The sequence below is a fragment of the Halichoerus grypus genome, chromosome X (assembly GCF_964656455.1).
Source record: "Halichoerus grypus chromosome X, mHalGry1.hap1.1, whole genome shotgun sequence".
Taxonomy (NCBI): domain Eukaryota; kingdom Metazoa; phylum Chordata; class Mammalia; order Carnivora; family Phocidae; genus Halichoerus; species Halichoerus grypus.
Window position 1 is genome coordinate 5942754 of NC_135727.1, and position 21288 is coordinate 5964041.

Below are 21288 nucleotides of genomic sequence, written 5' to 3' on the forward strand. Positions count from 1 at the left end.
GCCCATCACTCAGGTAACTGAGGGCAGGAGCTCACTGAAGATCTCTGAGGACCTCTTATTAATCTCGCTCTCTTGATGGGCAGTGTAGCCTAGTGGTTCCGAGTTCTAGATTCAATTCCTGCTTCCAGGGTTAGGACCTATGATGTCAGGGGTGAGTTTCTTAACCTTGCCTCACTTAGCTACAAAACAGGGACAAATGAGGCAACAAGTGATCGGGCAAATAGTACAGTATCTGGCAAGTGGAAATTGTGGCCCGATTTCTTCCCAGTTACCGATGTAACCAATACCTGTGAAGAGTCCCAAGGGTCAGTGTAAGTCTATAGCCGGGTTGTGGGTCCAAGTCTCAGATTATGGAATGTGCTCTGATAGGCACAGAATCTTGGAGTCACATAGATACATAATCATATGGAGTAAGTGAATAAATATTTGCCGGCTTTCTACCTTGAACCTGCTATTTTATGCTAGTGGCTGCATACGTTATTATATCCATTACAGAAATGGAAGCTAGGAAGTGGCTCAGAGATTTGAGTAACTTGCCTGAGGTTGCCCAGCACTGCATGACCCAGGCAGGATTCCAACTTAAATGGTCAGCCTTCAAAATCGGCACCCTTCCTACTTCGGCGGGACTCTCTCCACACAGTAGCAATGCACACGCCTCCCAGGTCCTGGCCAGACAGTTCCGCTCTTCTAAACTGCGGGGCCCCTCTTCGCTATCTGATTCCCAAAGGCCCACACCAGTTCCCACCTTGACTGTCTGTGACTGCTGGGCCAGAATCAGCCAAGCCGAACGAATGGCCAGGGCAAGAGTGCAGTCTGCTTGTGCGTCCCACCTTCATTAGGATAGCGAGACTTCCCTGTGAACCTAGGCGACAGCCAGGGTCACAGATGGCGGCACGAGTTGCCAGAGACCACTGACTCACCCTCTGGTGGAGCAGGGTCCTCCCTGCATTTGTTCTGCAGCAAAGCCCATGTGTTACCACGAACGGGACCCTGATCCTTCATCCCAGCTGTCAGTGTGGAAAAAATACCAGCTGAGCTCTGGCCTTTGCTTCTGAACACAAGCCGTGTCATCACGTGCTCCCTGGAGCCGGGGGTTGTAATGAAAGTAGCAGGCCTGCAGTTCAACCTCACCTCTCCAAAAAAAGAAAAAAAACAACCCCCCAAAAAAACAAACCCAAAAGATTAAAGTTGACAAAAGAGGCCAACGGGATCTTAATTAATTTGCAAATCATTCTTTTCTCCTTTGCCTCTGTTTTTCCGTGCTGATCCTTACCATTGAGGGAAAATCTGAAATGGTCATTTGCCAACATGTCACAGCTCAGACTAGTTTAAGCTTTGAAGGAGAAAAGAAAAAAAATTCCAGGACTTGCTTACTCTCTCAGCAAAAATGTGGTTACTCTGTCGGCCCTGAGTTAACCCCTTCTTGCCTCCTCTACACCCTGGAAATCAGAGAGACAGAAAGATAAGGCCACCATGGAAAACTCAAGTGCTTCCAAGCACGGTTGACCCTACCATGGTCCATGAGTGTGGGTGGAACAGGTAAGCATACCTTTGTTCTCTCTTGTCAGTTTGTCAGCCATGTCCCAGTGTTCGTAGCCCCGTAACACGTTGCTGGTGATGTTGACATGGCTGGCGGCCATGTGGTGAATGCGCTGGGGGATGGTGACCGGGCCGTTGTTACAGCTGCCCATTGCATTGATGGGAGAGACGTTGTTGAGAGACACCGGGGATGGAGTGTTCCTGGGGGAAGGGGAAGAGACAGGCCTGGTGAGGCTGGCTGCAAAGAGTGACTGCGGCCTTCTAGGCCTCCCTCCCCATGCTGAAGCCTCACGAGAACGTCACTGCCGCATGAGGTTTAGCGTGGTGAGCATATATGAAGCCCAGGTGTGGAGAAGCTTGTTCTCAGAAGACATCTTGTAGTTTCTGCCAACACCTTAGTTTTCTCTAGAGGCCCCAGAGTAGAAAGAGCCTATTGATTATCATCGCATTCTGGCCTTGTCTGACCAACCCACACAGGGCTACAGGGCCAGGCTCTAGAATGAGCCATGCTTCTCCTTTTCTAACTCAGTTGAACACTGATGTCTCCCTGCCTCTGACAACCCCTGGTGACTCCATCCACACTGCTTCTTTCGTTTTAAGATAGCAGAGAGAGCTGGGTGAATCTTTCTCTGGCATTCATCCTATCCACACATGTAGCTCTTATTTTGAATATATATAACCAGTGTTGTGAGGTTTCAGAGGAAGACACATCTCAGAGCTGTGCTGATTTCTCTACCTGCTGCCAGATGGCTAGTGGCAGCTAGGAAAGGCTATTATCAAAGTGTTTTGTGGAAACCGCAATGACAATTTGCTCCAAATACAGTCACCACAATAAACGAAGTGCAATTCTTGAAAGCCCCCCAAGGAGCAGTATTAGGGAAGCCAGAAAAAGTAAGATTCTGAATAATCTTTGAGATTCTCGAAGACGTGCTACAGAGATGGCTGTTAATTGCTGACCCTTCACCTGCATGCTGTTTATGAAGAGAAGTCTTTGCAGGTCCTATTTGGGCAGAACCAAGGTCTGGATATAGATTGTGGTTCAATACTTTAATGTCAGCAACAAGGAGTCCCCTGCAATCTGCACATATCAGGGAGGGCCTGGGTGCTTCCTGTGCATGTGAGCAAGGCCTATGCACCCCCTCAGCCTTCCTATCCTCCTTCAGGGAGACTTCGAAAGACTGTCCAGTGGTGCCCCAGTGTGCCACGTTGTTACGATAGAACATTTTGGGGGAGTAGAAGAAATGGAGAAAGCTGTGTTTGGGGCTCCTCCTCATTCCTCCAAATACACCCAGCAGATCATCAAGGCAGCCTGTCACTCCCCCTCGCTGTTCCCAGCTGTGGCTGCTGGTAACTCTAGATTTCCAGGTTGGCTGTGTTCCTCAGAGCCGATCTGTGCTCACAGAGCGGATGTGCACCCCAATGGGCACGTGAACACAAGATCTGGGGCAATGGCTGGAGTATTGCTAACTCAATTTGGGAGCGACTCAAATCGATACGCTTGCCTCGAGACTCATGTGGGGTGTGCCAGGCCCTGTGAGAGCTTTGGTCCATTTCTGGAAACAGAATATATCTTCTGGTATGTTCTAGTATGAGGGGCAAAGGGGATCCTCACACTTGCTCTGCATTTGTCTGTGAGAAGGTGTGAAAGTTTTCCTGTTCTGTTTATAATTTCTAAGACCTTTTGACACTTCTCAATGGAAAGATTTATTCTCAAGGCAGGGGTGGAGTGGGGCGATGTCCAAGCTAAAGAGCCTAAGCACAGAAGGGTTAACCAAAGACCAAAAAAAAAAAAAAAGAGCCACCCCAAAACACACACACACACAAAACAGGCAGTGAATGCTGGATTTCTTTGTTGTGGTGCTTGCAAATGCTATTTTCTTTTCTCCGAGTAGTGGTCATTAACTCTTAGATGCCAACTTAAGGCAAGAAAAGAGTATGTCCTCATTTGTAATGGCTAGAGAAAAATCCCAAAGCTGTCAGGTGTCTCAAATGTTGAAAGGGGAACCATGTTGTGCTGGGAACAGAGTATGTACTGGAATCCCGGGAGACCTGTATTCTAACCCTGGCCCTGCCCTAAATGGCTGTGTGCTCCTGGGCATGTCCCTTCCTCTTGCTGAGCCTTTCCTTGACACAAAGAAAAGGTTGGATTCAGTGATTTCTGATCATGTCCAGAAGTCACAAGGGGAAACACATCACCTCTGTTTACTTTGTATATCTTGAAAAGGCCTTTTTAGCTTATGACATCCACGTGCTAACTGAAGGGCTATCTTTGTCTCTTACTGCCTACTTTCTCGTAAACAATAACAATCAGTAGTGGAGGCAAGGGGAGTTAGGGCATGGGTTTGCTTTTGGTCATGGCGGATCTTACACGAGGCTCTAGGAGTGACCTCCCAATGAGCGTATCTGCAGGCCGCATTGTACTGATGAAAGAATTCCAACCTGCCTAAGGAAGGCTGTGACTCTGGCTACAAGGGCGTGATGCTGCGCTCATCTCGGGGGGCCTCCCACTCCCACCTGGCTCTCCACACAGCTTGAGGTTCCCTGTCCCGTTTTCTTTCTGTGGGTCTACTTGTAGATCTTGTTTTTCTCTTCACACCTTCATGGCACACGCAAATGAGGGTACACACACAGGCACCCACTTCCCACCACTTTCACCATTAGCACACTGGTCCAATCCACATCTCAGCCACACTCGCCCCCTTGCTGTTTGTCAGACTCATTAGGCACAGCCCACTTCGGAAGGTGGTTGCTGTCCCTCTGCTTGGAATGCATCCCCCCCAGGTATTTACATGGACTGCTCTCCACCATCCTTCTCTAACGTCCCAATTCAAGATAGGTGTCCTGCTCCCCACGTGATCCCTAGCGAAGCTTTCTATCCCCCTTCCTGGTTTCCATTTGTTCTATGACCTTTGCCACCATTTAGCAAACCACATAGTTTTTACTTTTTCTTTCCAACAGAACGTGACCTCAAGGAGGGTAGGGATTTCTGTCCATGTCTATACCCAGTGTCTAGACCAGTGCCTGGCACACATCCTATGTACTTAATGAATGTTAAATAAATGAATGAACCGTCTTCCACCATCCCTTTGTCATTGTTTAGTATCCACTACATAGAGAGGCTCTGGAGAGGGTAGGAGAATAACATATAGCACAAGATGATGGGGGTGTGTCTATCAAGTGCCTGGCAGAGTGTCTCATCATCCATAGTACACACTCAGTAAATAGGTGGCAAATGAAAGAATGAATGGCCCCTTATTGGGAAGAGCAAATGGTCTAGTAGGGGAGCAGGCCCATGAGTTTCTGACAAGCTAGAATAAGTGCCCAAGGCGAAGTATACACCAAGAGCTCTGGGAGTTCTAGGGGTGGGACAGTGTATGCTTTCCAGCTCAAATGGTAAAGTTACCGTGTGCCAAGCATGGTGTTCAGATATTACCTCTAAGCCTCGGAAAAAGTTTGCCAATCCCTGCTCGGTACTAAGCAGATTGTTCTTCTCCTTCTTCCAACTGCTTCTTTGCAAATTTTCTCCCCCAGGCCTCATGGTCAGGGGTTGCTGCTTCTGGAAGATGCCCTTCCAGGCCCTGTGTGGTGCCAGCCACCCTCGTGTGCTGGGGAAAGTAGGCTATGGCCTCGCTTGCATAGAAGACGCCCTCCTTGACCATCCAGGGAGGCCCAAGCTCCTCTTCTCTTGGGCTTCCATAGAACTTCGTTCCCATCTGTCCCCTCCCTCCACTGGACTGTGTGCTTCTGGAGCGCAGGGATCCCACTGGAGTCAGCTGTGCCCCCAGCCCCTTGTATGGAAATGTGCCTGAGGTGTTCGCTGAATGAAAGGGAGGTAACCCGTGGGTGACCATTTGGAGTTGCTTCATTCACAACCTCTCTGGCCTACCAAAGGGAGTGTGCTTTCTTCACACAGAAGCTGCCTAAAACATCCTTTCAGGAGGCTTTTAGTGTGACTTCACAAGCTTAGGATGTGTTCGAGTTCTTTCGTTTCAGAATTAAAAGAAATTTCCCAGAAATCCTTTAATAGCTGCTTACCTGAACTTGCCCTCGCTCTACTCTGTGCTCAGAGAAAATAGCTTTCTCTGGGCCTTTCAATGGTTATTTTTATTTTCTCAACTTCCAGAGAGAAGCATTCTTTTGCTTTTGTTCGTCAATATAAAAGTAAGACTTAACAATTTAAACGGTACTTCCTTTCAATACAGTAATTGAGTTAATGCAGAGTTTTTAATGGGTCTGTTCCCTCACTCTGAATGTTTTTATGATCTCAATGTAGAGTTCGTGTCCCACTGCTTTGGGAGTATGCTTTGTAGATATTTATAAAATGGCAAGAGGAGACTAGAATACGCTGGAAGAAAGTGTATGGACCAGAGACACAAGAATTTTGAAATGATGAAAAATGGAAAAAGCAGCTCTTTGCCAAAGCCTGGGTCTGTAGTCATGGAGTTTCCCTTCCCACTGGTGGTGGCAAGTGGGCCTGGGGTGGTGAGGGAGGGACTGGAATCAGACAGAACCCTGATGCTCAAGCACGGAAGGGCAGGCACGGAGCCAATTTGCACCACAGACAGAACTGGGCTTCCAAATCTCCCTCTTAGCAGGAACATCTCTCACCCGGGGCCTTGGGCCTCGGATGCCAAGGGGTCCAGCCCTTTCCTTTCAGAGCTGGAGAAACGTGCCCAGTGCAGGGGAGGGGCCCCCGAGCCCCGCCCCCACCCCAGCCCCATCCCTCCTGGAGTTCCCCTGGGAGCTAGGGACAGCCTCAGGACCAGGTGGATGCTCTTCCAACTATGGGCAGTGGAGGGAGTGGGGGAGTCCACCGAGCCTTAGATCAGCAGTAGATCAGCAGTAGAGTGGATGCTTTTATGTATTTTAGGTCAGGGTGTTTTAGTATTAATATAAAAATCACCATGAAGGCTCATGAAGGCTAAGTGCCTTCACATTCTCAACACTATTATGCCTTTGGTTTTATTAAACGGCACTTACTATGTATCAATGAATATTTCATTGGCCTTTCATTACCGAGTGAATCATTGAAAAATCACTGCCATCTCATTAACAGATATTTTTATGGCCATCATTTGGCTTAAAGATCAAATAGTTAGAGAAATTGGGAATCGCATCATGTTAAACTTTTCTGTCTTGCCATTAGCTGAAATCTGACCAGAATTTCCTGTGCACAAAAATTACTCTAGTCTCAGAATTGGCCTTCACTCCTGAGTTGTCAATACAAAATATTTGGGGTCTCTTAATTCGCTGAGTTTCTGAAAAAGCAATTTTCATAAGATACTTACTTTCCATTGCCTACCCAGGGAGATGGTATCTGAGCGACTTTTGAAGCGTTTTGCTAAAAAAGAGAGAGAGAGGGAAATAAGGACATCTATTTTGTGTTTTATTAATTCAGAAACAGATGGAAGTGTGATTTCGAGTACATTAATATTGATTGCAGCATTTCGGGATGCCTCCTGTTCTGTTAGCAGAGCTGGGATGTAAGTGCACGTCAGCACACCATGACACACTCGATGAAAATAGCTGGGTAGGATAATTAGCGGGCTCCAATCAGGACCATGCAAGTCACTTGATGAAAGATCTTATATACTAAAAGGCCCAGTAAAATCAGACTCAGTTCTCCAAGAAGTGGCTTAATTATCCTCATCTGAAATTTATTCTGCAAAACAAGCTCTTCAGAGTACTGGCAAGCTTTTCACCTTTAGCTCCCACGGCAGAATTTTTCCCTGGGATGCAACGTGGGCTGTAATTTCTGACATCGCAGGAATGGGCCAGGACGGAGCAGTGTTTTGTGGTTTGTTTTGTCGTGAATCACCTTGATTTGCTATCTTTACACGCAAATCCCTGTTTATCAAAGCAACTGGTCTGGGGCAGCATTGCCGTGGATCACTAAGGATTCTTTGTCCCTCTGAATGGAACTGGGCTGGTTTCAAAAGTTGGCCTCCTGCATTTGGGGAGCCACACACTTGCGGAGCACTCAGCACCACCACCTTAGGACAGTGGTCCAGCTCACCATAATGATGTCACCAGGTTAGAGCCCAGAGTGCACAGGACCAGGACCCCCGGGGCACTGAGCCTGACTCAGGCTGGCCTTTTCAACCGCAAAGACCAAGGTTATACTTCTCTCCTGCCTCTTGGGTTCCAGTCCAGCCCCCTTTGCAAATGGGGTGCTAGGGAGGGTCAGGCATTTTCAGGAGCCCAGTGAGCAGGCAACACTTCTCTGGAGCACGGAGACCCACACCTAAGGTGTGTTCTGCAAACTCCAGTTTTTAATCTAAAAGCAGCTCAGCGCGCTGCCAGAGGAGTGAGTTATTTGACATCTGTTTGGCATTTTTGCAGTGCCCTGAAAGTCACAAAGAACAGGCCAAAGAGGACAGATACTAGAGCTGTGGCTCTCAAAGCGTAAGCCCAAGACCAGCAGCAGCATCACCTGGAAACTCGTTACACGTGCCAGCTCTCAGGCCCTGTCCCAGGCCTCCAGTATCAGACTCTGGGGGTGGGACCCAGGACTCAGGGTTCGCGAGCTCTCCAGGGGATCCAGATGCCCACTCAGGTTCGAGAACTGCCTTTCTACAGCATACGTGGAGACCGTACACTTGGGGGGGATGGGCAGCTGTTGTATTTGACGCGTCACCTACAGGAGCACCAGCTTTATGGCATCGTGGCCACATCACGGAATAGCTGGCGGACGTGCTCTTTTTCCCAACTGAGTTGGCATCCTCATACAGCTGTGCATCTGGGTGACCAATGTGAAGGTCATGGTTTGATTCATCTCAGACAACTGCTTTGGTGCAATTTAGCCAAGCAGTCTCATGCACTTGGCAGAAATAATAGTAATAATAATAATAAATAATCATCCTTTTCCTTTAAGACGTGACCAACAGGAGCCTTGAGCCTTCTCAAATCTGAATCATGACCTGTGCGGGGGGGGGGGGGGGGGAAGCGCGCGGCGGGGGCAGGGGGTTGCAAATGAAGCAGAAGCTTCAGAGACCATCAAACCAGTGACCCTTTAGTGGCTTGCAGTTTTTATCTGGGCTCGTTCCCAAATTTTGGCATTCATTTTGCAGGTGAAATTTCTTTCTTTTCTTTTCCTTTTTTTTTTTTTTTTTTTGCTTGCAAATTAAAATCTCCAGTTCCCTAGACCACGGATTTATTTATTTATTTATTTATTTATTTGTTGTTTGTGTGCTAGTTCATTTTGGTAACCAGAACAATCAGTTGTTTTATTTTATTTTATTATTTATTGATTGATTGATTGATCAGTTGTTTTAAAGTACAACCACTGTACTCCAAGACTGCCCATGGCCAAAGGACTCCTATGGGAATGGTTATTCCCCCAGAGCCCAGGGCGGCTGCAGTGAACTCTCCCATTGTTGAGAAATTTCTGGGCTGGCTGCTCACTTCACAGGAGACTGGCCATGGTCACAGCCTGTGTCCCCTGGTGGGTCCCCACCAGGCAGGGTGGGGAAGGAGGCATCATCATTCCCATGACTGCAACCGGGAAGATGCCAAGGGCCATTGGGTCAGTCCAGAAGATAATCAGGGGATCGCACTACTGCGCCTTCTCTTCCAGGAATCAAATCAAACCTGAGCTCTCTGCTGAGCCCCCAGGGAGAGAGGCAGGAGGACCATGGCCAGCTGGGATGACGGGGGTTAAGCCTGTGGCAGCAGCAACCTGGACATTTAATCACATGCTTGCCACGTCTCATTAGTGACTGTATTCACCCTGTACTTATAAATTATACAAAATAAGGATTACCTTAAAATATTCCATCAGTGATCTGGAGTACTTCATAGCATGGTCCTTCTTCAGCTTGAACATCCGCAAGTAGAGAAGTGATAAACATCTGTAGCTGTGGTGAGGAGGAAAGGATTATGTTAATGTTGGTGCTTCGTGAAAGCTACGCACTGGCAACGAAATGCTGATTCACAGTTCGCGCTCACTCCCCTACGGTTACTGAGGAACAGAAGTGAAAAAAGAAAAATGTTTCAAAGAGAAGAGGTAAGCATTAAAATCCCATCTTGATAAGGGTATAAATTAGGAGAGTAAATGTTTAGTCAGCGACTGAAGAAATCCATTAGTTATCCTTTAATAGTTTAATGGAAAACAAGAATAATGATCTGGGGTAAGCAGCTTAAGTCGATCTGGAGTTTTCAAATCCTTCTGTGACATTTCAGCTGCCTCTTTGCAGCCTTCATGAGACTTACCATAATACCGCCAGCTTTTTGTCCCCGTCTGAAGCCAAGGGGCTCGCAAAGTTCTTCAGTCTCATCGCGTACCTTTGAAGAGAAAGGACAAGCTCAAGTGCCATCTGCATGACCCCTCAGAAAAGTCCAGAAGTCATTGCTATTCCCACCGCCTGAATGCCTTAGTGCCACATTTGCTCTGGGTGGGAGGCCAAAGTAGGGCACATGGGCAGGAGCGTATCATGCTAAGTGAAATAAGTCAGTTAGAGGAAGACAAATACCACATGATTTCACTCATATGTGGAATTTAAGAAACAAAACAAACAAGCGGAGGGAGAAAAAAAGGAGACAAATTAAGAAACAGACTCTTAACTCTAGAGAACAAACTGATGGTGACCAGAGTGGGGGAGGGGCGGGGGGAACAGGTAAGGGGGATTAAGGAGGGCATGTGTAGTGATGAGCACCAGGTGATGCATGGAAGTGCCGAATCACTATATTGTACACCTGATAGAACACTGTATGTTCACTAAGTGGAATTTAAATAAAAACTAAAAAAAAAAAAAAAATAGAAAAAAAACATTCTGGCAAAAGACCGTCCCTAGGACCACTCTAGCTAACCGGCATGACTGGTTTGCAATGAGAGGCGGCCACAGTAAAGTCTCAGCCAAGTTTATGACAGACGAGGTAAATAATACACGACTGTGTCTGACACGGGCATGGGGAGCCCACAATCACACAGTTAAAAAGGTCTTTTCTAATGGCTCAGGTTTTGAAGATATTCCTATAGAAAGTGGTTTTGTTTTTTTAAGAGGAAGGTCAATTTCACAGCATTTGAAGGTCTAAGAGCCCTTAATTTATGGTGCTTGTATATTTTGTCTTTCCATTCTCTTTAATTGTTACTGTTCCACACTGGGGTGATCAAAGGTTGAGCAGTTCTCATTTTTTTCTTCTAGCTGAGCACATCCCATTCGGGGCATTTAGACTCTTGAAAATCAATTCATTGCATAAAATCATTGTCTGAGCTTTAATGCAATTTCACAGGTACCTGTGGAGGAATAAGTAATGGAGTTCAGCGTTGCAGAAGGAAGTTGGAAGTGTGCAGGCAGCCTAGGTTCATTCTCATTTACGAGAAGGTGATGGGGAGCCTGCACCATGGACTCCCCATCTTCAACAGCCTCCCCAGAACACCGGTGTCCCAGGGCTTGCCCCTCAAGACCAGGGATCCCTTCTCCTGGTTACGGTTCCACTTCTGTTGAGGGAACATTTTCCAGCAAAAGGACCTGTGCACTTGGTGTGGGTCCCTTCTGTTGTGGACATATTAAGTAAAAGGATTTTTATTATGTAATAAATCAAACTGTCTTTGACAGTTGGATCGCTGAAATGTCAAGTCATTGTGATGCCCCACTTGTTTGCACAAATACATTTCTACTGCAGATTCCCAGGGCTCAGAGCCACTATAATGACTTGAAGGAAGAAAACTGCGCTATCTCTGAGGCCAGCATACTGTCAGAGAGTAATAGAAATCTCTCCACCACCATATGATGCCACTAAAAACTATGTTCACATTACAGTCACCCTCTAATTGCAACTTTTGAAGTGAGTGGATTGTGGAACTTCAGTTGCTTCAATGGACCAGAAGACCTAGTTACTTTAGCCCATTTTATTCCCAACTGAAATTTTCTCAAAAAGAAATTATGCTCACACAGGCCTTACAGAAAATGCAAGAAATGTACATAGAGAGAGAGGGCACACAAAGGGGTGCATGTAAAACACTGAATAAAGTCCATGGATTTTATCAATGTCACTGTCCTGTTTGCGATACTGTTGGGGGAAACTGGGTGCGGGGCCACAGGAGCTTTCCCGATCATTTCTTACAACCGCACGGCAATCGACAATTAACTCAAGATAAAGTTTCAAACTATTGACTCTAAAGTGAACGTCCATACATTCTCCACTGTAAATAATTATGGAAAAAGAAGTGTTTTCTAATGGGAATAAATGTTACTCCAAGTCTCACATTGCATTTTTATCAGAAACGAAATATGATGCTCTGCTTTTATATCTTTAAGAGAGCATGTATTTTCCTAAAAGAAAACGAAGAAGAAAGAAAAATACAGAGAGATGGGAAACACCCATCATTTCACCCTACTGCAGCTCTGATCTCATTTCCCTTCCAGCTTGGTCCATAGGCAGAAACATGCTTTTCATGGTCAGAGATGTAGTGTGTATATAATTCTGCAGCTACATAGTCTCCATCGTTGCTGCAATTCACTGGCTGCAAAGAATTCTGTTGAGTGTACTACAGTGTAATTACTTACTCTTCTATGATTCATTATTTGGTTTGCTTCTAATTGTGTGCTATAATATATGCCAAACTGAACACCATACAGATAACTCGCTCTCCTCTTACAGTTATTTTCTTCAGTACAGGAAATTCACATTTCCCGAAGTTGAATTGCTGGCTGAAAAGATATGAATGCTCATTTGTAAAGGTTTTCCTCCACAATGCCAAATTGCCCTCAATTTACAATGATCATTGTGTGTGTGTGTGTGTGTGTGTGTTAACACTAGGTATTAGCATTTTTCTATTATTAATTTAAGAAGTGCCTTTTTTTTTTAAAGTTCACATGTTTGGATAGATAGAGAACATGAATTTTCTCTGTGTTTGTTCACTAATGCTGCCCCTCGATTTTTAATTTTTCCCAGGATTTTCATCTCGTGCATCTTTGAAAATCACTGGCAGCCTCGAATCCACTGAGAAATCAATTTCCCGTTAAAAGCTAGAGAATGGTGGTGGTGGCTTTCACAGAGCATAAAGTAAGTCTGAGAGATAGATACCTTACATGCTACTTTTGTGGCTTTAACTTCCTCTTCTGATTCTATGCAAGCAGAGTTTTTTTTTTTCTCTTTATAATACTTCGCATTCTTTTGATATTTTGGAAGACTTTGCTGGGAAAATACTCATGCTAAATGTGTCCAATGTTTGTCTGAAGGTTTAATTACAAGGGCCTCGGATTTGTAACATTTTATTTAGACACAGGCAACATACATAGGAAAAACTAGGCCTGGCATTATCAATTTATCCAGCCAGAGGTGATCTGGATAGAAAGGACCTATCAGGTGAGGAACTGCTCACTAAAACAAAAGCAATTTAGTGCATCCAGCAGATGATGGTGCTTTTCCACTCTTAAGAAGTGGATTCAATTATTTTACAAATATCTGCACGTTACTGGAAAATACAACAGTGGGCATTTCTTCTCTTTCCCCTTCTTCCAGGAATTTTTCTGATTACTCACAAATTCTACTCCACCAAGACCAACGGCAGGCCAGGAAATTTCATTTCAAATGCAGATGAGACCGATAATCTGTGCAGTTAATATACTGGGCTCCTATTCTCATCCTCTGATCTTTACCCCTCCCCCTCCTACCACCTTGTCTATTTCCCTGAAATTACAGACACAGGGGAAGTTCACCGCACACCTGCGGCCCTCAACGCCAACTTTGTGTTGGAACAGAGGCCCCTCCTTTTTAATAACCAAGGCAGAAATTCTGAGAAAACATGGTTCATAACAGAAATCCCGATAGTGCCACCTTCCTTGAATTATAAAACTGCACTTTGAAAAGGCAAGTGTCAATGCCAAATGGTGAAATTATTATACTTTACTTCCACCCACTACGTTTCCATTTTAATTTTATGAATATTGCAAATTATAACACTCACATTATAACCTCTGAAGGGGATAATTCATAAAAGCGGTGTCCATCAATTATAAATTTTCCATGACATTAATAAAATGGCAAGAACTAATTATGATGACTTCTAAGAAGAAGATGCGTAGGACAAACCATTAGGAGGAGGAAATGATATTTTTAAAAAACATAGCAGCTTCTAATTACAACTGAAATGAGCTTAGGAAGATGGCTGCAGAAAGGCCATTAACCTGAGGAGCTCCACAGTCTCGGAGTACATGGTATACGGAGACTTGGCTTCCAGAGGGTCGCGTTCCATTGCATTGCCACATTCGGTGAAGGACAGGGCTGCATCGGCATAATTCACGGCTTTGCCAAATTTCTCGAACTGAAACAGGAAGATGACTTGTCACCACGATATTGCCTCTTTTCTCCCTCATATAAAGGGGTGGGTCTCAATCCCGGGGCCTTTTTGCACCCCTCCCCCAGGGACGTTGGGCAACGACTGGAGATATTGGGGGTCGTCGGCACGAGGGACGAGTTGGCAGAGGCCAGAGATGTTGCTAAACACCCCACAATGCACAGGACAACCCCCCAGCAGTGAGAAATACCCGGCCCAAGATGCCAAGAGTGCCGAGGTTGAGAAACCCCGATGGAGAAGGGGGGGTCAGTGTGTGAATTCGTATCGACAGTGACATAGCTGATTTAAGGTTCTATTGTCATGACCCCGAGGCTGGTAGAGAAGAGAAAAATGCAGCCAAGGTATCGTGTGTGGTGATGGTATGATCATGTATTTGTGGTCCTGTTGCTGGTGTGATTATTTTTGGGCGGATCAGAATGCAAATCACGCCTTGACTAGTTTCTATTCACTGAATTGACTAGACTGGGCATTGTAGTGTCCTATGGACAGAGCTGGTGGTGGAACTCTGCTTTTCATAAGCCTCATGGACAACTTCCATCTACAGTCTTTGTGAGCACATTGACCCCACCCCCAGGGGAAGAGTAAAAAATGGATGCTATTGTCATGAAAAATGTGAAGCTTCCATGTGACTGTTGACAATAATCACATCACTTTCATTGTAAATGATGGTCTGCAATAGTGTGTCAAAAAGCCAAAAAATATAGCACTACTAAATATTTTAGTTTAGTAAAATTTTATTGCAAAAGGTTTTAGCCCTGATAATGGTCATGATTAAACTGACTTAGACATACTGATTTCTTTTTTATGTGTAATGAATATTATATATGACACTTTTATAGTGAGTATTTTATAACAGTATTTAATGTTTTCAATTTTTGATAGCTGGATGTAAGAATTCCACTAATACAGAATTTTATGTAAAAAGAACCAATATAATGCAGATTTAGCTATTTTAATTTTCTTGTATACCTTTTATCAAAATATTTTCTTGCAACGGTGAAGGTTTCAATTCTCAAAATGGCAGAGTAGCTGTCTCTAGCAAAGGATTAAGTACAACTATAAAATGATGAGTTACACGTCCTACAGAACCACTATTGTAAATGACTCTCTTTATAATAAATGTTCTGCAGCTTTTATATACTGCAGGAATTCTGCAGTTTCCTTACTGTAAGCTGTTCTGGAAGAATATTGGTCTGAACCAAATTCAAAGCGATTTTATGAAAACCTATATGTGTGTACGCAAACCATCTCCTTCTTCTCATGCCTCACCCGATTATTTCCTTAGGTAATCTGGCTCTGACTGACTCTCTTGTGGGGAAATTAATCTTTACATCCTGATTTTTCAAAGTGATTTTTCATTCACAAACCCATAGCTGGAAGGCTTCTTAAAGATCTCCTAGACCAAACCTCTCTTTTTCCAAAAGGAGAAACTGAAGTCCAGAGAGACGAATACGTGGCCATAGTGCCAACTGGTGGCCAGGTCATACCCTGCTCCCGGGCCTCAGTTTTCCCATCCATAAAACAAGGGGCTTGAACTACAGGGGGCCTTCTGGCCTCTAAATGAGTGTTTCTCAACCTTTGTTTCCATCATCACCACCTCCCCCCGGGGTCCCTGTGGGAGCTATTTGAGATATTTTTTTCACACACGTCCACCGAAATATAAAGACCAAAAACATACTCAACATCTCTTCATGTCTTGTGGCCTGGAAGGTCACGCACCATTGCAATGTCTGACTTTTTTACTTTAGCCCCCCAAACTGGTTTTTGCCCCCATGGGGGGGATGGAATATCCCCAAATGAAAACGCATTTTCTAAATGGCTTAGACCAAAAGTGATTTGGCGGGGGGTACACATAAACACGACCCTGGAAGGTAGAGAGTGATGCTGGGTCTTAATCCTATGCACGTATCTCTGTGGCTCTGATTTTTCTCAGTTCTTCCGAACCTCTCCTACATGGTCTCACGTGTGTGCCCCACTCCATGAGCCCGCGGACCAGCCTGTTAAGGGAGCGTTTGTGTGCTCCCTTGCCCCGATTTTGAAGGGTCAACTCCAGAGCCCTTCTGTGGTGCTGCAGAGTTGACATGCAGAGCAAACCACTGGTCTTAAAGCCAGCAGCACTGCCTTCCAAATCTCTGGCTGCCCATACGACGGTCATGGGCATAGTCTCCCTAGTGTCTCCAGCGGAGCAGGCACCCAGCCTGCCTTGTCATTTTTGTCTGCAGGAGCAGGGGACAATAGCTTTCCAAAGGACAGCTCCCACCACAGAAAGGTTAGCCGTAGACAATACCTGATACCTGAGCAATGTGGATCGCGGTGGGAAAATGACAGAAAGTAGGGAAGCAGCAGATGCAGACATAAGTCACAAGTCACAGTGCAGGGGCTGTCGAGGTACGCTAGCACAGCCCTGCCGGTGTCCAACACCGCGGGCCAGCTAAGTCCCGGATGGACACACTGCCGTGATGGAGGATACTGGTTGTTGTTGTTGTTTTTTAACATAACGGAGTTGAACTGATACCTCTAAATGTGCTGGGGTTCAGTCAAAGGTGAGGACCCTGAATTGAGGCACTGCCCGTCTCTGGGGGCAGTGAAGAGTGTTAATACCCATGCCTGGGTCCCCGTCTCAGAAATTCTGATTCCATCTGTCTGGGGTGAGGCTTAGGCATCAGGTTCGTTTTAAAGCTCCCCAAGTAGTTGTGACATGTGGCTGAGACCCCCCCGTTAGGAGGAGCAATCAGGACAACTCAACATGCTGAGGTCATCATTGGTCTAGGTGGCCAAGACCCTTGGAGGCAGCGGGGCGGTGCATCCTTGGAACTCCGGATGACAGAACTTCCTCTGTGGGCCTCACTCGGAAACATGTAATCAATGCAGCACGGAGCTGCGTTTTTTCTACACACCTGGGTTTCCCCAAGCCATTTTTTGAGTCCACCTGACCAGCTCTCAACAACCTTCTCTCTGCCCACACCAGTCCTGATTTACTGGAAACAATGGGAGTTCCCACTTTCTCCAGGGCAGTTTCAAGAGTCATCTCAAATTCACTCGAAAGCCATCAACAGTATATGGCATTTAAGTTCGGGCAAGGGGAAGTTAGGGCAAGGGGAAGAAGAGTGAGGACATGAATAAGGGCAGGGCAACACGCTGCCAAGAACTTGGGAATTCTGGTGTAAGGAATGAGCCAGCCCCAATCTGCCTGTGTCAGCGGAGCAAAGGGGAAGTTGGACTCATTTGTAAAGTGACTTCTTTGTTTCCCTTCAAAGCATGATACCTTAATGGGAGGAAAGCAATGAGAGGGAAAAACCTACCAGTGCATCAGCTTTGTGCTTCAGCTTCTTAGCCTCTTGCATGTAATAATCAGCGTTGTGAACCCTAAAGAAATAGAACAGGCTCTTTCAGCAACCAAAGGTTCATCTTTTCACTGAAAGACTGAAGAGCCACAAACGGTTTTGCTATAAATCCATTCCAATGCAATGCCCTTGAAAGGGCAGGTGGGGAACGCTATCGTTCACAGAAGAGCCAACCTTGCAATAAGCCCGGAAGTGTAATGTGAAGTGCGTAATGGCCCATTGGGATCGATAACTGTCCCCTCCAACCCAACCATTCCACTGTCCAAACATCCCGTGGACCCCAACGAACCTAGCTGCTTCTGGCACACTGTTCAATCTGAGGACACGGATAAGAAAGGGGGCCAAAGCAACCTAGAATTAAGCACCTGTCTTTGGAAATGGTACCAGAGCTCCATGATAAAAATGGGCCAAAGACATTTCTCGGTGGGGACAAGGGGGTGTGTGGGGAAGAGGGGCTGCCGCTGAGATTTTACTTCGGGTAAAAAAAAAGAAAGCCATCCTGCCTGCACCCACCCCCATGCACCGCTCCCACACCGTGTCCGTGATGATCTGGGGACAACATACGAGTCGTCAAAAGTGAGCTTGGGTCTCCGGACATTGGTGGTGCTGCTGGACAGAAGGGGCAGGGCTGCCCAGGATGCCATCTCCAGGTGACTGCTGTCCATGAGGCCAGTGGTGATGGTAGAGGTGATGGTGGAGATGGTTGTCGTAGTGGTTGTGGTAGTGGCTGTGGCAGTGGTGGTCGCGGTGGCCGTGACAGTGGCGGTGACAATGGCAGTAGCAGTAACAGTGGCAGTGGCAATAGCTGTGTTGGTAACCGTGACGGTGGCAGAGGCTGTCTTTTTTGGAGTGTCTCCATCCTGGGAAAAAGGACAAATAGCTGCCATAAGGTCCAGCCTCTTAGAACGTCTTTTCATATATACTTTGAATGTCAAGCACAGTAGGAAACAAGGCAAGAGAAAGAAAACAATGCACACAGCTTGAGAATAAACAGGTGACCCTGGTAGATCACCAGCTTTTGTTCTATGATGATACCGACCACCAGGTGCTGATTACATGAGCCATTATCCCATCAAGACAGCCACTGGCAGATCTCGTAGGAGACGTGGGTGGGGAGAGGGGGAAGGGAGAGAAAGACAGAGAGAGGAGGAAGGAGAATGAAGACAGAGCAAGGGTAAGTGTGAGGGTAGGGGATGGAGAGAAAGAAAGAGAGGTGACCCTGAAAGAGCCCAGAAACTTTCACGAGGGTAGATAAGGTACTCCAGTCACTCTGCAAAATGCCATAATCCAGTGCAGCAAACCGGGCCTTAAACCCTGGGACCAAGGCTGAAGCTGCCCTTTTGTTCACTGAGGCCTTGACTGATGTCTGGCTAGGTGAACGTCACACGAGTGCCTCCTCATTTTGAAGTCTTGGGATGGTGAAAGCTCATTTTGACCAGATCAAAAACCAAATGGGCAAGAGATTTCTGGGTTTCACTCTGAACTGTCACTGCCATGGAAAGAGTGGAATCCAGCTGAAGAAACTAGGTGGCAAGATTTGTACTTCTGTGACAGTATGTGTCATGAGACCATGGTAGACTCGGCCCTCCCCACCTGGCAATGGTGGCATGATCCTGACTGTTCTATCTCTGACCATGCTTGCCATGGGACCTCCTCCTCCTTCTGCTTGTCTGAGTTGGTATCTCTCTAAGGTTGGTATCTCCCAAGGTTCATTCCTCAGGTCTCTTCTTTCCTGACCTTGACGGGATTTGCCAATCCTGTATGTGTTGGTGCAGATTTGACAATATGTGGATCACTGCCAAAAGGAAACCTCAATCTTACCCTCTCTCTAAAGCTCCAGATGTGCGGTGATCACCTCTGGCTCATTATCACCAAGATGGCCCATTAGCCCCTCAAATTGCCCTGAAACCAAATTGATAACCAAACCAGTTCCCTCTTTCTGTTAATGGCGGGATGGTCTTCCCTTGTCACCAAGGCTGGATTTCTCCATGGCAGGAAGGGCACTGTGGTCATCCCTGGGCTAGGAGCATTGGAACTAGTGTACTCCCCACCTTGCCTTCCATCTGAGCTGCTCTGCTTTAATCAGCTCTATATATTGAAGTGCTGTAAATTCCTTCATTTCAAAAAATGATAATGATCCTAAAACTCTTTTGAAAAGAGCTTCAAAATAAAGTGAATTTCACTGCCCTATTTCATCTTTAATTTCTTCCTCTCCACTACCCTTATCCAATCCATTACAAAGTCCTATTCATTGCATCTCCCCACCATTTCTCAAAGCTGTGCCTTCCCTGTCTGAAGCCTCCAAGTGCGGGCCCTCGTGGCTTCTGACCTAGACCATCAGCCTCCTGGCTGGACCCCTGACCTTGGAGCCAGCTTTTCCAATCCATTCTCAATCTGCTGCCGGCCTGCCAGAGCTTCTTACACAAAGCTCCATGCTGCCTTGCATCCAAAGGCAAACTCAAGGCTGAGCTCCTTTGCTGGCCCGTGAGGTCCTCCCTGATCTGGCTTCAGCTTTCCACTTGATCTCCTGCTACTCATTGCCACGGACCTTCCCCCAGACTGAACACATCCTGTCTTCTTCACTTTCTTGCTTTGGTTCATGTGGAGTCTTAGAGTTGAAAGAACCTTCCCTTCATTACTTTTCCTTTTTCACCTTGCGATAATTTGCTCCACTTTTTAATTAAAAGAAAAAAATTGTGGGGGTGCCTGGGTGGCTCCGTCGTTAAGCGTCTGCCTTTGGCTCAGGTCATGATCCCACGGTCCTGGGATCGAGCCCTGCATCGGGCTCCCTGCTCTGCGGGAAGCCTGCTTCTCCCTCTCCCACTCCCCCTGCTTGTGTTCCTTCTCTCGCTGTGTCTCTCTCTGTCAAATAAATAAATAAATAAATAAATAATCTTTTTAAAAAATTGTGGTAAAATACATACAACTAGCTTCTTTCACTCAGCATCAAGTCCTCAAGGTTCATCCATGTTGTAGCACATGTCAGAATGTCCTTCCCTTTTAAGGCTGAAGAATATTCCATTGTATGGACAGATCACATTTTGTTTAACCACCTCCCTTCATTTCTAAACTGTCCTCACCTACTAAGGCCCAGCTCAACAAATGCCTTCTCCTCCAGGAAAACCACCTTGTATGTCCACAGCCAGAAGTACTTTAATCCTCCTTGGTCCCTTCAGAGATCTGAAGTCTGTCTCAATCCCTCTCTATGACACCAACCACCAGCCATTTTATATTGTAGTTCTTTGAGCACATGTCTCATTGCTTACCTTACAATGAGAGCTCTCAACCCTGGCACCGTCTCTGATTTCTGACATCGCTACACCACCCCATCCCCCCACGCCACAGCCTCGTGCTCCCAGTAATTTGTTGACTGCGTGCACTCCTACCTGCCTTAGTCAAAAGGGTCAGTTTAAAAATAGAAGTCAAATGTGAACATTTCTTATGTCCAAGCAAGTCTATCTTTTCCACTTGATCCTGGATCTTCTGATTATCAAAACTTCTTACCATCAAGAGCTCACTGAGAGAAATGTGGTGAGAGGCTATCCATCTAACAATTGTTATGATGGATAGGGAGAAAATGGTTGACAAATCATCATGGATTTTATTCAACCCAAACACATAAAAACATCGAAGCCTTCTAAAATTCCATGTTTCTACTGCCAAAGCCAGATGGCCCGGACAAAACAGTGGAGTCAGCCCAAGACGGTCCCACTCGTCCCTATGGTCAAGATATGTGACAAGGACCCCAAAGCACCTCATCCACTACGCACATGGCACTGATGCATTCAGCCATGATCATGCAAGTTATATAAACATGTCCTCCGTCCGTGCTCAGCCGTCCATCGAATCAATAAACTCCGTCCGTGCTCAGCCGTCCATCGAATCAATAAACAAGACTTCACGCAAAAGTGGAATACAGAAGACTCTGAGAGCACAATATTGAAAACACTTTGGGAGCTGGAAGAAGCCTTATAGTTCATCCAGTCAAATCCACTCATTTTATGGACTCAGAGCGGTTTCGTAATTTGCCCAAGGCCACAGAAAACCTGTTGCAGTTTTAGCACTACGCACCAAGCCTCTTAACTCCCAGGCTAGGGCAAAAAT

The 21288-nt window shown here is 46.0% G+C and overlaps 1 protein-coding gene across 2 annotated transcripts in view; it reads right to left on the bottom strand.

The window, feature by feature from the left end:
- The window catches only part of AFF2 (ALF transcription elongation factor 2), a 449605-nt gene that overhangs the window by 6910 nt on the left and 421407 nt on the right, over window positions 1–21288 (bottom strand). For both annotated transcript variants that reach the window (XM_078065010.1, XM_078065009.1), the window contains 7 exons: window positions 17749–18044; window positions 17143–17206; window positions 13671–13807; window positions 9751–9822; window positions 9302–9395; window positions 6828–6880; window positions 1550–1740 (listed from right to left, as the gene is read on the bottom strand). In XM_078065010.1, coding sequence (XP_077921136.1) covers window positions 1550–1740; window positions 6828–6880; window positions 9302–9395; window positions 9751–9822; window positions 13671–13807; window positions 17143–17206; window positions 17749–18044 — 907 coding nt within the window. The remainder of the gene's footprint in view (window positions 1–1549; window positions 1741–6827; window positions 6881–9301; window positions 9396–9750; window positions 9823–13670; window positions 13808–17142; window positions 17207–17748; window positions 18045–21288) is intronic.